Genomic DNA, 15393 nt, shown 5'->3' with positions numbered 1-15393 from the left:
GGACAGAGGAGCCTGGCAGGCTGCAGTCCATGGGGTCACAAGAGTTGGACGCGACTTAGCGACTAAACTACTAATGCTAAATGTAACAGGGAACCATTGAAAGGTTTCTTTGAAGCCTTGAAAAGAGAAATGTTGTGATGAAAATGGTGGGCAAGAAAGGTTCTTCACATAGCACTTTGCAGAATGGGCAAAAGGCAGATGGAGATGAAGAGATGAAGGCACAAGTTGATGAAGGCTGTGGAGGTGGAGCCAAAGGGGCATGCCATTTGTAAGAGTTTTATAAGTTTTATAACTCATTTCATAGGAGACAGAGGTTCCCTGTATTTGTGACGTGGGTTTGTATGTGTAGCAAATATAAAGGCCAAATCCTCCTATGTGTGTCACCTACTGTCATCAAGCCATTAGGGTGCTAATTAATTCCATAGTGGAGAAGGAAATGGCAACCCAATCCAATCCAGTATTCTTGCCTGGGAAATCCTATGGACCTTGTGGGCTGCAGTCTATGGGGTCACAAAAAAGTTGGATACCACTTAGCGACAGACTTTAGTTACATTGAGTTATGGTACAGTTCTCAAAAGTGCACTCCATAGCCTGTGCACAAGTATAACCATCTCTAGCACAGAGTCTATCAAGTCGGTTATCTCCTTGCTGGTCTAGCCTATATCTTTCTTTTTTGTTTGTTTTGTTTTCATTCTCAGAGTTTGGTGCATGTTTGTTGAATGTAGGAATGAATGAAAAAATGAATGACTGAACAAGAGCCGGGGCTTGAAGGGAACATTGGCGTCATTTGGGTTGTTCTTTTTATTTCCTGGATAGATAAATTAACACTTCAAAAGGGATCAAGTGCTTTATTCAAGGCCACCAATGAGTCAGTGACAGACATGAGGAGAGAATTCAGTTCATCCCCTCCTCTACGTCACATTGCTTACTGTAGTCAGACTGTGTGTGTGTGTGTACATGAGAATTAGTGCTAATGTGTACATAGGCATGGCTAGTGGAAATTTACTTAGCTTGTTTACCAGTTCAGGGTAATTCTAGTGATGGCAGCTCTGTGGATGGTGACTTTTATTCTGTCTTCACTAATTTCTCATTCAGCTTCTGCTGTCTGGATGAATGAGTCTTTGAATATACATTCTAGCTGCAGGCATGTTAGCTTTATTTTTATATAGAATTTACATTTTCATTTTTATGTGCTGAAGATAGTAAGGAGGGAAAGGCCATTTGTCAATTTGTTTCCTTAAAAAAAATGCCTTTGTGAAAAGATGCCATTTGAACATCTAAAACAGCAGTTACTTTCAGAAAAAGGTTATGAGTCTTATCATATGATCAATAGGTACAATTATCATTATTAGACATCAGCAGTTAAAAAAAGAACCAGCATTTAAAAATCATTTTGTTGTGCATCTGATTTGGGATTCTAGTTTTCCTGTTTGTATTGATAAAATGACTGAGTTAAAAATTAAAAAGAAATTAGTTAGCAGATTGCAGCTATAATGTTTTTCAGTTTGATGGGACTTTTAAAGTATAATTTAAAATGGCTGTTCATTTTCAAATGAAAACCTTAAGGTTTTCATCTCAGCATCTGTAACCTTTTTTAACTTTATAATGTGGCCTGGGGATTTGTGCCTCTGGGCAAAGATTCTAGTCCTGGATATATTCATTTATTGGGCTTCTTTCTCCTTAGGGTTGAAGTCTATACTGGTGATAAAGACTGGTGACTGAGAGTCACAGTCACTCTTCCAGAGACTAGGGCACAACTCAGTGAACTGTGAAAGTAATGCAAAATGACAATTAAAGTAGGGCATTCTGGTACCTTGGGGGCCTGACAAAGTGGAAGTATTTGACTTGTGATATGCCAGACTCATTAACATAATAACATGCCACCCACCCCAAAGTCTCTCTAGAAACTTCCCACATCCAGAAAGAAGATGAGAATTGAAAGTAGTTAGCAAAGAAGGCTCCTGTGTAGGTTAAAAAACAAAAAAACAAAAAAAACAAAACTAAACAACCACAAAACCCAAAACCTTATAGAAAAGTCCTTGCAGTAAAGATCATGCCATTTCCCTCTTAGAAAAACATCTCATCTCTCTATCCAGAACTTAAGTCTCATTTTCTAGACTATTCTAACTATATATTCTAAATATATAGTTTCCAAGAACACAGGAGAAAAGTATCAAACTTGAAATGGAAGAGGAGCTGCTTTTGGTGTACTAATAGCACAGAGCAGTAACAATATTGAATGTTTTATGGCAAGTTGGTGGGAGACATATGTTAAAAATTAAAGGTAAGAATTCAAAAAACACAGTGTTTTGGAGTCAGTGAGTGTACAGGCAAACCTGCATGATACAGTGATTTATGTTTAGAAAGGTGCTTCAGAGGAACCATTAAGAAACTGCAATAATGTTCAAAAACAAGGCAATTTGTTGCAACATTTTTTAAATAGCCAGAACATGGAAGCAGCCTAGATGTCCACTGACAGATGAATTGATACAGAAATTGTGGTATATATATGATGGAATATTATTCAGCTGTTAAAAAGAACACATTTGAGTCAGTCCTAATGAGATAGATGAACCTAGAGCCTATTGTCAGAGAAGGCAATGGCAACTCACTCCAGTACTCTTGCCTGGAAAATCCCATAGACGGAGGAGCCTGGTAGGCTGCAGTCCATGGGATCGCTAAGAGTCAGGCACGACTGAGCGACTTCACCTTCACTTTTCACTTTCATGCACTGGAGAAGGAACTGGCAACCCACTCCAGTATTCTTGCCTGGAGAATCCCAGGGACAGAGGAGCCTAGTGGTCTGCCGTCTATGGGGTCTCACAGAGTCGGACACGACTGAAGCAACTTAGCAGCAGCAGCAGCAGCAGCAGCAGAGCCTATTGTACAGAGTGAAGTAAGTCAGAAAGAGAAAGGCAAATATTGTATATTAATGCATGTGTATGGAATCTAGAAAGATGGTACTGATGAACCCATTTGCAAGGCAGCAATAGAGATGCAGACATAGAGAACAGGCTTGTGGACACAGTGGGGGAAGGAGGGTGGGACGAATTGAGAGAGTAGTGAGGAAACATATACATTACCATATGTAAAACAGATAGACAGCGGGAATTTGCTGTGTGACACAGGGAGCTTAATCTAGTGCTCTGTGACAACCTGGGGGGGTGGGATATGGTGGGAGATGGGAGGGAGGTTCAAGAGACAGGGGACGTATGTATACCTGTGGCTGATTCATGTTGATGTATGCCAGAAACCAGCACAATATTATAATGCAATTATCCTCCAATAAAAAATTTAAAAAAAGGCATAATGGGTAGGATTTTAAACCAAAGTTTTAGTCCTTAGAGAAGAAAGCTTTAAGCTATCCAAAAAACTCTACTATCCACAAGTATTTATTCTTTATTTTTTCAGAAAATTCAGATTTGATTAAACCTAAACAAAGTGGCTTTCCTGATGGCTCAGATGGTAAAGCGTCTGTCTACAATGTGGGAGACCCGGGTTCGAGCCCTGGGTTGGGAAGATCCCCTGGAGAAGGAAATGGCAACCCACTCCAGGACTATTGCTTGGAAACTCCCATGGATAGAGGAGCCTGGTAGACTACAGTCCACGGGGTCGCAAAGAGTCGGACACGACTGAGCGACTTCACTACTAAACAAAGTGAGAAGTCGAGAAGTCTGTTCTCATTAAATCCTAGGATAAAGAATTCTAATTAGAGAAAGGGTTTGGGAGGAATATGTTAAGTGATAGGAAAGTGACATTTACTGTTGAGACTGGGAATATAATTATTATCATAAAAATACTATATAATAAAAGTTTGCTCTAGACCCATTTTTTTGATGTCAAAATTTAGATTTTTTAGAAACAAATGTTCTTATCTCTGCTGTGTTCCTCTGCTGTGTTCCTGTGTTAACTTAGCTGTCTCATTGGAGATGGGGACATTTCCTAGTGAAATTAATGTGACATTTAGATAAAATTTCCCCTCAAATGTTTCATGTTATTTCCCATTTAGAATACTTAGAGAGGGGATTGGAATAATGTCAAGCAAATTTTGATTAAATAAGGCTAACCGGGAGCCAATACATTCATGCAAAAAAGAAAAGCTCTTTTATTATTTCCTAAAGCGTGTATTTCTTTTGTCATTTTTTAGTCTTTGTTGAGATGACCTTGGTAGATACTCTGGCAAAAGAGATGCCATCTTCTAGGCTTGCCTTAGAAAACACAGCACATCGGGTCAAAGCCAGTGTCTGGTCTTTCGCCCAAGACAGTTCTCCACTCTGGATGTCAGTTAGAATTACCTAAGAAGTTCTTAAAAAAGTACTAATGCCTGGGCCCCACTCCAGACCAATCACCTCAGAATCTCTTGGAGTGGGATCTTCTCAACAGTATTTAAAAAAAAAAAAAATTCCCTAGTTGACTCTAACGTATAGTTAGGGCTGAGAACCATTGGCTTAAGACTTGCAAACTATTCCTTAAGAAAAATTATTTCCTTCTTCGGGGTGGTCTGAGTCTCATTCTTTGCTCTACCTAAAGTGTGAAAAAAAATGTACTCTTTCAGTGCATTAGGATTTGAACACACACTTTGAATCAGTACAAGCAAGAATGCTTGCTGTTAGTTTACCCTGACTCATCATAGGCCGTCTATGGCCAGTTGGCTCAGTTGTTTGGACTGTAGTCCTAATGAGGCCAGAATAGTATATCCTCTCCAATTATTAATAGAATAATTCTGTTGCATAGGTTGTGTCCATAGTCTTACCAAGCTGCCTCACAAACAGACCTGAGACGGATTACAGAGGCAAAAGGCAATGGATGACTCAGCATAGCTCCATCTGCTGTGGGAAAATCGGCTCTAGGACCCTGCCTCATGACTCGTGCTTCTAATTGCATGAGGATGTAGCATGGGCCATCTGTCTATTATGGTTTGTGCTGGTTTGGGGAATAGAATATTTACATTTGAAGGTCAGGACAGATGAAAATGTGTGGTGGGGGTGGGAGGTTACCCTTTTAGAGTAAAAAGAGAAAGATAGCAAGGTGATAAGCTTCCGTGATCCTTTCCTGCCCTACAGTGGCAGATCAGTGGCATCTCTGTCCAGGTTAACCCATCTGTATACCACAGCAAGGGAAAGAGACTTGCTACGTTTCCATAAGTAAGTCTTCTAGACCTGTGTTCTCCTATAACTCAGTGCCTGTGAGTGGGAATCCTCAAGGTGAGATGTAGTACTCCATTAGGACCAAGACGTAGTACAGTCACGAGGGATAAATTTGTATGATTTAGCTTATTTGCCCAGAGTTCTGTCATATCGCCACAGGGCTCCAAATTTGAAGCACAGTGCACACAGATTGGAAATCCGTATATGCAAAGCGGTATAAAATATTCCACCTGAAAACTGACTCAATGTGACAATATCTTGGAATGTTGCTCATGTTTTCTGTGCAAAGCTAGTATCCTCCTTTCTTTTACATCTGTGTCTCTGTTAGCTTCCTTGAAAAAATGATTTAGGAAGTTTGGAGGCTGTGATGGAATGTGTGCTGCATGGTACTCTCTTATTGCCCAAATGGGGCAAATCTCAGATCCTGCTTGGGAGTCCATGTTCTGCAGAAAGCAGAGGATAAGGATTTCCACCATTCCTACCACGAGTTATGACAAATGCACCTGAAATTCCCCTTAGGATTTGTTTTCTGTTATGCCTATTTTAGGGCTCCTCAGGTGGCGCTAGTGGTAAAGAACCCGCCTGTTGATGCAGGAGACATAAGACATGCATTCCATCCCTGGGTCGGGAAGATCCCCTGGGGGAGGGCATGGCAACCCACTCCAGTACTCTTGCCTGGAGAATCCCCTGGACAGAGGAGCCTGGCAAGCTACAGACCATAGGGTCGCAAAGAGTTGGACATGACTGAAGCAAATTAGCACACATGAATGCATGCCTATTTTACAGAGGAGGAAAGTGAGACACATAGAAATTAAGTAATTTGCCCTAGGTTGCACAAACTAATAATTAAACTCAGTGCTTAATCATTTCCCTGTTTTGTTAGGGCAGAATCCTTTTGTGTGGGTGAGTGGGGGGCAGTTAGCATGTTTCGTATACTAAGTCGCTTTAGTTGAGTCCAACTCTTTGCAACCCTATGGACTGTAGCCCACCAGGCTCCTCTGTCCATGGGATTCTCCAGGCAAGAATACTGGAGTGGGTTGCCATGCCCGCCTTCAGGAGATCTTCCCAACCCAGGGATCGAACCTGCATCTCTTACGTCTACCTGCATTGGCAGTCGGATTCTTTACCACCAGCACTACCTGGGAAGCAGTTAGCAGACTTCCACTTATTAAATTATATATTGTACTGAATATCATAGAAGAATACATTTACCCAACACTATTTTTGCCTTTTATATTGGTGTAGAAATTAATTTAAGGAGTGCTTGTTGGTTGACACACTGATGGATAACCTCTTCCAGCACTGTATTCCCAATGCAGCTTCAAGTTTGCTTCCTCATCTTGTAGTTATGTTTGCAACAATTTCAGCCTCCGTTTTCTTATGAACCAATTAGAAATGAACTAACCCTTTTGATTTTAACTCTCCCAATCCATTCCTTCCAACAACACTGAAACTTACTTATGATTTTCATTCAAGGGGATTTTATCCTTTAGAAAAAGCCAGTGTGCTTGCACGCGTGCATGCTCAGTCACTTCAGTCCTGTCTGACTCTTTTCCAACCCCATGAACTGTAGCCTGCCAGGCTCCTCTGTCCATGGGATTCTCCATGCAAGAATACTGGAGTGGGTTGCCATGCCCTCCTCTGGGAGAATCTTCCCAACCCAGGGATTGAACCTGTGTCTCTTCTGTTTCCTACATTGGCAGGCAAGTTCTTTACCCCTAGTGCCACCTGGGAAGCCCAGATATAATTACACAGCTCATTTTCAAATAAGGGGCATGGGGGGAACATGGGCATGCACCAGCAAGTACAGGAGAGTGATGGGGATTTAGTTTTCTTCTCCTTACATTCTCTTTCTCTCACCTGCTCGCCACCCCCATCCCCTCCTACTCTAGATACTTAAGGTCGCTATCCAGACTGTTGGCTATTTGGTACTCACGTGTTAGAACTGCTATCACCTGTCCTGTTTTCCTGTTTTCAAGGAGTCTGAGCTCCCTGAAACCTAAAGCTGCATCTAAGAACCTAGCATAGTTCCTGTGTGACATGTAGTCATCTGAAAGGAATCTGCTGCTGTTAGCTCGACAGCTATTGTGTTTCCTTTCACAGGCACTTTCAGTTGAAGTGATTTCTGAAGGCCCTAAGGAATGGTGAGAATGGTGAGAATTTCTGGTAGACCAGCAGGAAGTCAAAGGAGATGGGTGCTTTTCAGTTTATACAGTGATTAACGAGAGTGTACTTTAGTTTTGGACATAAGATCCACTTTTTTAGGACCTCCAGTTACTTCAGTGTTGACTTTTCCCTGTGTTTCTCCCTCCTAAGGCTGACCCCCCTGCAATCCGCCCCCAACCTCTGGATGCTTCTCAGCTGTTTTCCCAACTCTTTTATCTGGCAGGTATTCTGCATTTGCTTTTGCAAAGCTGTTGCTCAGGCAGTCTACTGTAACCACATTAGACAGTGGTGTTTTAATGATAGGAGCTGAGACAAGGGTTTACTTTCAAACTTCATGTTTCACATGAAAGGCTTTGGCATCCACTGTGGACTGCTTTTCACCCCGTTTTAGGTGTAATACTTGTTTGCCTTTATATCTGTGATAAAATGAAGGCCTCCCTATATAACCAGTGCTGAGCAAAATGTCTTAAAACAAAGGGAAGTGCAGAGTTTAAATCCACAGTGGAGGATTACCTTGCCTGCATTTCTATATCTGTGGAATAAATATTTTAACGTGTTAATTATCTACTACTAATGAAAATACCTTTGAACTTCCAGTCAATTTGATGGGCACAGATTTGTGTCCACTGGGGAATGGGAAGCAATTAGTTTCTGTAAAGAGTTTGGGTCATGCTGTATCTTCCCTAAGTGGTTGCATAGTGAGTAGTCAGGCGTATTCTAGGCGATGTTTGTGTCAAGTTCATCTTCCTCTGTCCAGGGGCCTGTCTCCACAGAGCCCTCAAGGCCCCAAGGAGGTGGCAGGTATTCGTCAGGGTGTTGCCCTACTATGGCCTTAGTTTCTGATTCATTCATTGCCTCTTGCTCAGTAGAAAAATTCCTCCTAAGTAGGACAGTTTGACTCTCTTCATGAATCACCTCCATAACATTTTTTATCTTTTCTTTCCCTATTTCAGACTGAAAATTATTCCTTTGACTCCAACTACGTGAACAGCCGAGCCCATTTAATCAAAAGGTATGTTGGTTTGCTTGCCTGTTTCTACAATTAAGCTCAATTTAATACAAAAAGCATGAAGATATTTTTTAATGATGCCTTTTCAGATTTTAAAGTGAAAATGCTTATCTGCTTATTGTAGGAAATTAGGAAAATTCAGAAAAGCATTAAAAAATACTAGATAAATATCACTGGTAATTCCACCACCCAAAATCACTGTTGGCATTTTATCATGTTTATGTAACTGTATACAGAAATAATTAAATTAAAATTGTGGTCATATTAAAATAAAATTGACTTGATGATTTAGAAATCTAATATTAAAGTTTTCTCCTGTGTATCTTCTATTGACTTTTAAGATGGTTGATGGCTGTTATTTTGGCAACTTTGAAATCATTTTAAGGCTATTTTAATGACAGATAAACTAATTTCTTATCTTTAAAAAACTTTATAAATGAGAGAGGGAAAGATAATATATTTGCTAAAACAATAAATTTTAAAATAGGTATTTCAAGCGAAGCATTCAAAGTTGAGATTTGTGTGAATGGTTGCTCATAACCCAGTTATTCATGGAGACAAAATGTATGTGGATACAGAGCTGAATACTGCCTGGAAGATTCCAAGGCGGGAAGATTCCAGGAAGGAAGATTCTATCTGGTGCCGTGGTCACCAAGGTGCCCAAGGCAGGCAAGATAAATGGTTTAGGGAGTCCTCTAAGCAGAGAATTTGTGCAGAAAAACTGGTACTGACCATTCAGATGATGCCTTTATTACTGTTTGATGCAATTGTCCTCTTAAATGGTCCAGAGGTTATTCTGTAGCTAAAATTGAACTCTGTGTGTGATTGTTAATAGAAATGAAATAGAGAAGCAAGCAGGGTATGTTAGAGCTGCAGTAGACAAGATCTGAAAATTCTATTATTTTGCTGGCTCTAATCCCATAAATTTATATCACCAGAAGGGTAGGATTTGAGGAGTAAACTAGTTTGTTGTAGAAAGAACTTTAATTCAGATCTAATTTAATTCACGATGCTGCAGTAGTGCCTACTAACTTATCTGTATTGGTCTGGAATCACTTGTGACCTTAAGTGACAATTGTTAGTTATGTGAAAATGGATAGCCTAGTATTAACAGTCATAGCATTGTTTAGAATTTTTTGAGGGATTGGGAGGGATTCATTTTGAATATTTTATTGGCCCACAGAAGAAATCAAAAGGTGAGGAAATCAAAATTATTCAACTGATTTATTAGGAAGGATAAAAGCCCTCTTTTTTGTACACTGATTAGAGCAACTGCAGCAGAAATTTGCTTTCTTTTGTTTCAGAACTGTTATTTCAAAGCTCTTTTTTTCAGATTTCTGATAAAAACAGTGAGTTACCTATCCTCACAGGCCCCTTGGGCTAGCTCTGGGTACCTGGAAATTCTACGACCAGGTTAAACTCATAGCATGAACCTGATTTTCATAGCATGGCAGAAGGCTAAGACTCTTGGGAACCCTCACCATCTTAGGTCAGACCTGAATATCCAATGCGCAAGGCAAACTGATGAGATGAAAACTTATGTTCAAACATTTGGCTTTTGGGACACATGTATTTCTTTAGCAGCTTTTGTACTCACTAAAACTTCTGATTTTGATTAGTTATATGTTTTTGTTTATACACATGCACACACAAAAGGTACAATGTGGAATTAATAGACTCTCAACGGAAAAAATCTCTTGATGTTCCCTGAGATCAAAGATAGTGCTTTTTTTTTTTTTTTTTCCCAGTCAGGGATCACCTTGGTTAAGAGGGAAGTTCAAGGACACAAGCATTTTTGCCAGGTTCTGTTTTTGGAACCCTGAGAGCCTTGGAAAACTACAAAGGTCTTGGAATTTATGGGATCAGTTGAATTTAGACAAAGCACAATACCTGGAAAGACACAGGGAATCTTGTGTGCTATGCTTTTTGAGGGGGACTAACTATTTTAAATGTAAAATGTATGGAAAGTGTTAAGAGAATAGTAACTAACATCAGATGATAAAACCACACAAACTGTGTTCACATAGCTCACAGTGATGTTTGAAAGGTGTTTCACTGTATGTGGTTTCTTGAGGATCCACTTACATGCATGGGAAATATCCTGGCCAGAAAATTCTGAATCTGATTATCAGTCTTAATTTTATTATCAAGTTCTTGTTTCTTTAAATGCCAATCCAATTCCAGGCCAACTTTGAGAATTTCTTTTCCTACCCATTTTTTTCTTCTTCTGTTCGCTTTCCACCCACCAAAGGATTCTTCTTAGACCCTGCTTTTTGGCATTCTCCAGGGGTTATTAACTGTCTTACGTGCAGGCTTCCTTTTCTCTCTCTCATCTGTCTACCTGAGGTAAACCAACAGAAAGCCAGAAGGCAACGGGGTTTCTCCTAGCACAAATTAAGGTTCAGAAGGGTGAGGAGTAGATCAGAAGTGTAACGGAAGATATATAGCACATTGCCCCATAATCTTCTGCACTGAGTAATCTAGTGATTTATTTCTGTAGTGTTTTTTTTTTTTTTTCTTCCAGAACGTCATCTGTAACCTGTAGGTATACCCAAGGTTTATGTCAGAGTCCCAGATTAACAGGCCAAGCCAGTTCAGAATTTTTTCCAGACGAATTTCCTTCCTGCTATGTTTGTTGCCTTGCTATCATCTCAGAGCAAGGAAAGCCAGCAGTGGGACGTTGCCCTTGCTGCAACACTGTCTTTCCTCATGCCAGTTTTCTTTACTGCTGTCTGATACCCACTCCTGCAGTGCTTTTGAGCAATATCAAGCAGGGCTGGGGCTGTAGCTCAAAGAAAATAAAGCAGGAAATGAACATGGCTCTGAAGCAGCGTGGGAAAGAAAATGAGCATTGGCTCCTAAACCATACAGAGTGCTTTCCTTTTCCACCTGAATTGTCCTGGGGTTTTACAGCACCTGGTATGGTGCCTTGTCTGTAACAAATGCTGGTACATGTCTATTGAAGGAATGGATGAAAAAAGTTTAAAAAAACTCAGCATTTTCCCGTTGAAAACTAGCATTAAACATTCCTTTATACAGGCAGTTTCTGGCCTTTTATGTGCATTAGAATCACCTGGGAGGCTTGTTAAATGCAGGCTCTAGCACCATCCCTAGAGACTCCAGTTTTCACAGGTTCCCAAGGTGACTGTGATACAGGTGATCCAAGAACCACTCTAAGATTTTATGTTTCTTAATATAGTTACCCTACTCTTTTGACTTTTAGTCCATTCTTATTCTCAGAAGCTATTTCCCAGGTATGTGGTGTTACCTACTAGAAAGATAAGCTCTCCTTTCAGATTTTTCTGTTCTTTGGAAAGATTTCTAATATTTTTAAGTGTAAATATGGGTCAGAATGTTAGTAATGTTCATTCATCAAGTATTCTCTGAGTCTTACGTACAGAATCTTATTCCAAATTTTTTCAAACTCGTTCCTCTGTTAGTCACCAGAACAAGTAGTAGAAACATCTGTATTTATAATACCATTGCAAAAAGAACCCTAATTTATTGTCCCACAAAAGTTGCTTTATAAGTCTTTCATCTCCCAACAGGTACACAGGTAATAAACAAGTGAAATAAGTATTTTTTTATGCCTGGCATAAATTGTTATTTGTTTGGGGTGGGTGGCCATTTACCAGGCTGTTTTACAATTTGCAGCATCTTGCTTACTGAGTCTTAAACTGTCTTACAGAAATCCATTCGTTAAGCCACTAAATGTCCTTATAGGATGAGAGTAAGTGGCACTTAGTTTGTCAGATGGGCAAACTGTTCTTTATACAAGTTAACTATTTTAAGGTTTGTCGGAGGGGGTTAATACACTTTGCTTTTTCTTTAGAGAGCACATGACTTCTCATTCTCAAATTACCAGTCCCTTAAGTCCAAGTAGCTGATTCTTCACTATTTTGTTATTTCTCTTCTTCCTATAAAAAGCCAAAAGCTCCAATGTGGTTTATAATACTTAGGTATATATAAAAATGATGATAAAAATTTTAAAAGATAGAGCCAAAACCAATTAGGAAAAGCGAAATAAAGATCCCTGGCATCTAACTCACTGCAATTAAACATTATATTTTCCTTGAAGCTTTTGAGAAGCCAAGACAGAGTAAGTATACCAGAGCATGTCATTCTCATTTTTCAATAAAGGAAGGATACCTGTTGGAGAATTTTTTTTTCCTATCCCTTAATTTTAGAAGAAATTAATGTAGTGGACAATGTCTGACTATAGTTTATAGAAGATATAGAAGCATTCATTATATATACATTTTCTATATCAATCCTATAAAAAGACTATGTACATTTCTCCAATGACGACATACTGATGGCTAACAAACACATGAAAAGATGCTCAACATCGCTCATTATCAGAGAAGTGCAAATCAAAACCACAGTGAGGTACCACTTCACACCAGTCAGAATGGCTGCGATCCAAAAGTCTACAAACAATAAATGCTGGAGAGGGTGTGGAGAAAAGGGAACCCTCTTACACTGTTGGTGGGAATTCAAACTAGTACAGCCACTATGGAGAACAGTGTGGAGATTCCTTAAAAAACTGGAAATAGAACTGCCTTATGACTCAGCAATCCCACTGCTGGGGATACACACCGAAGAAGCCAGAATGGAAAGAGACACGTGTACCCCAATGTTCATCACAGCACTGTTTCTAATAGCCAGGACATGGAAGCAACCTAGATGTCCATCAGCAGATGAATGGATAAGAAAGCTGGGTACATACACACAATGGAGTATTACGCAGCCATTAAAAAGAATACATTTGAATCAGTTCTAATGAGGTGGATGAAACTGGAGCTTATTATACAGAGTGAAATAAGCCAGAAAGAAAAACACCAATACAGTATACTAACGCATATACATGGAATTTAGAAAGATGGTAACGATAACCCTATATGTGAGACAGCAAAAGAGACACAGATGTATGGAACAGTCTTTTGGACTCTGTGGGGGAAGGTGAGGGTGGAATGATATGAGGGAATAGCATTGAAACATGTATAATATCATATGTGAAACAGATCGCCAGTCCAGGTTTGATGCATGAGACAAGATGCTCAGACCTGGTGCACTGGGATGACCCAGAGGATGGGATGGGGAGGGAGGTGGGAAGGGGGTTCAGGATGAGGAACACATGTATACCCATGGGTGATTCATGTCAATGCATGGCAAAACCACTACAATATTGTAAAGTAATTAGCCTCCAACTAAAAAAAAAAAACAACTATGTACATAATATTTAGTTGTAAGTCAATGAAATCATAACCATATATGGGAGTAGTAATCATATTAAGCAATAACCATTTATTGAGCATTTGTGTATAACTGGTACTTCATGTGAAGTATTTGATGAAGTCCTCAAAATGGCTTTCTAAAGGAGGTTTTAGCAAATGCATTTTTCTAGAGTTTAATTTTTCTTTTTTTTTTTTTTTGTTGAAAATTGGAGTATAGTTGATTAATAATCATGTGCTTAGTTCCCTGACAAGGGATTGAACCTAGACCCTTGGCAGTAAAAGCATGGAATCCTAACCACTGGACCACCAAGGAATTCCCAGCAGATGCATTTTACAGACAAAGAAATCAAGGCACAAAGACATTATCAGGCCCAGGTTCCCATAGATGAAGTGGCAAACTAAGGATTATCACTTGTTCTGATGACTCCAAGTTCAATGCTTTTTACACTACAGTCAGGAAATATAACATGTTACAGGAATAGAGTTTAAAGAACCTAGAGCAGTGGTTCTCAACTGGGAGTTGTTTGGCAATGTCTGGAGATATTTCCAGTTGTGCCTTCTGGGAGAGGCATGACTGGCATCTAGTGCATAGAGGCCAGAGATGCTGCTAAACGTCTTATAATGGACAGAACACCTGCCTCCCCCCACCAACAGACTTATACAGTGTCCGTAGTGCCAAGGTTGGGAACCTTGCTCTAAAAGAATGGTTAATTACATTATCCTTATTTTATACCCCTCACTATCATCTATCTCAAGCAAGTTTTAGTAACTGCTGAAATGCAGTCAAGTCAGGGTTGAATTCTGTGGTTTAAGGTAACAATCGGGCATTGTGAACTAAAGAAATGTTCACATGCTTCAGATAGCAGGGATGAATGTAGGTAAAAAATGATTTGTTATAAAAATGTAGGAGCCAGTAAGACCATCCAGGCAGGTCATTTCCTTTCTCCTGAGGTGCAAGGGTACGTGTGGACAGGACCAGAGTTTTTTTCTAAAAAGCAAACTTTGAATCTGTTCATTCTGTGGAATTAGTACTTACAGGAAGCCTCCAAATCTGTGCCATGAAGCTAGAGATAGTGACACACTTTAAAGCATCTGTTTCCAATTGGTGTTAATGACCATAAAATACTCATAGGATGATTGGTTTTTGAATAGAACTGCATCCCGGTGGGTCCACAGGGCTGAGTAGCTACATGACATAATTTGAAGGAGCTGAGTGAGTTGGCCTATTGAGTGATTTTAGTTTTAATACAGTTGATCCTCAGTTATTCTTTCTGAAAATAATTAGCAAATAGGTCAGTGCTTCACCCCCTTTTGCCCTTCATTTTCTGATAATTATGGCTTTCCAGTTACTGCCCTTTTGATCTTTTCCTTTTCATATTCAGGGCAGCAAACACTCTACATCTAGGTTGGTCACATGTTAAAAATCCGCTGTCATTCCTTTTGACCAGTGTGGAGAATGACAATGTAGCCATTGTGTCCATGGCATAGCTCTTCATCATACGTACTTAGTGTTCTTATCAAAGCCTCAGAGAGCCAGGCCTGGGGATGTTCAAGGTTGAGCAGATCAAGTGAGTTTGCAGTGTCATCTCCACAGGGCTCCCTTTTCAGAAGTACAGTAGGTCTGTTGGGACTTGTCCTAATTCACAAGCATGCTGCTCTCCCTTGTTGAGACAACAACACATTTTCTTGAGTATGCCTTTGCTGCTTCCTTACTGACTAGGGAATGGGTTCACCATTCACTAGGTATTTCAGATACGTAATTTATAGTCCATGGTGCATCACAGCTGCACATTCTGTCAGGACATACAAAGTATTAGAGAAGATGAGGCCTCTA

The 15393-nt window shown here is 39.8% G+C and overlaps 1 protein-coding gene across 3 annotated transcripts in view; it reads left to right on the top strand.

The window, feature by feature from the left end:
• PCDH19 (protocadherin 19) overlaps positions 1-15393 on the top strand; it is a 123328-nt gene that overhangs the window by 54887 nt on the left and 53048 nt on the right. For all 3 annotated transcript variants that reach the window (XM_068962774.1, XM_068962773.1, XM_068962772.1), the window contains one exon: positions 8267-8325. In XM_068962774.1, the coding sequence (XP_068818875.1) occupies positions 8267-8325 (59 nt within the window). The remainder of the gene's footprint in view (positions 1-8266; positions 8326-15393) is intronic.

Source organism: Capricornis sumatraensis, chromosome X (genome assembly GCF_032405125.1).
Source record: "Capricornis sumatraensis isolate serow.1 chromosome X, serow.2, whole genome shotgun sequence".
NCBI classification, from domain to species: domain Eukaryota; kingdom Metazoa; phylum Chordata; class Mammalia; order Artiodactyla; family Bovidae; genus Capricornis; species Capricornis sumatraensis.
The sequence above is the reverse complement of the archived record's forward strand: the minus strand, read 5'-3'. Positions and strand labels throughout refer to the sequence as shown.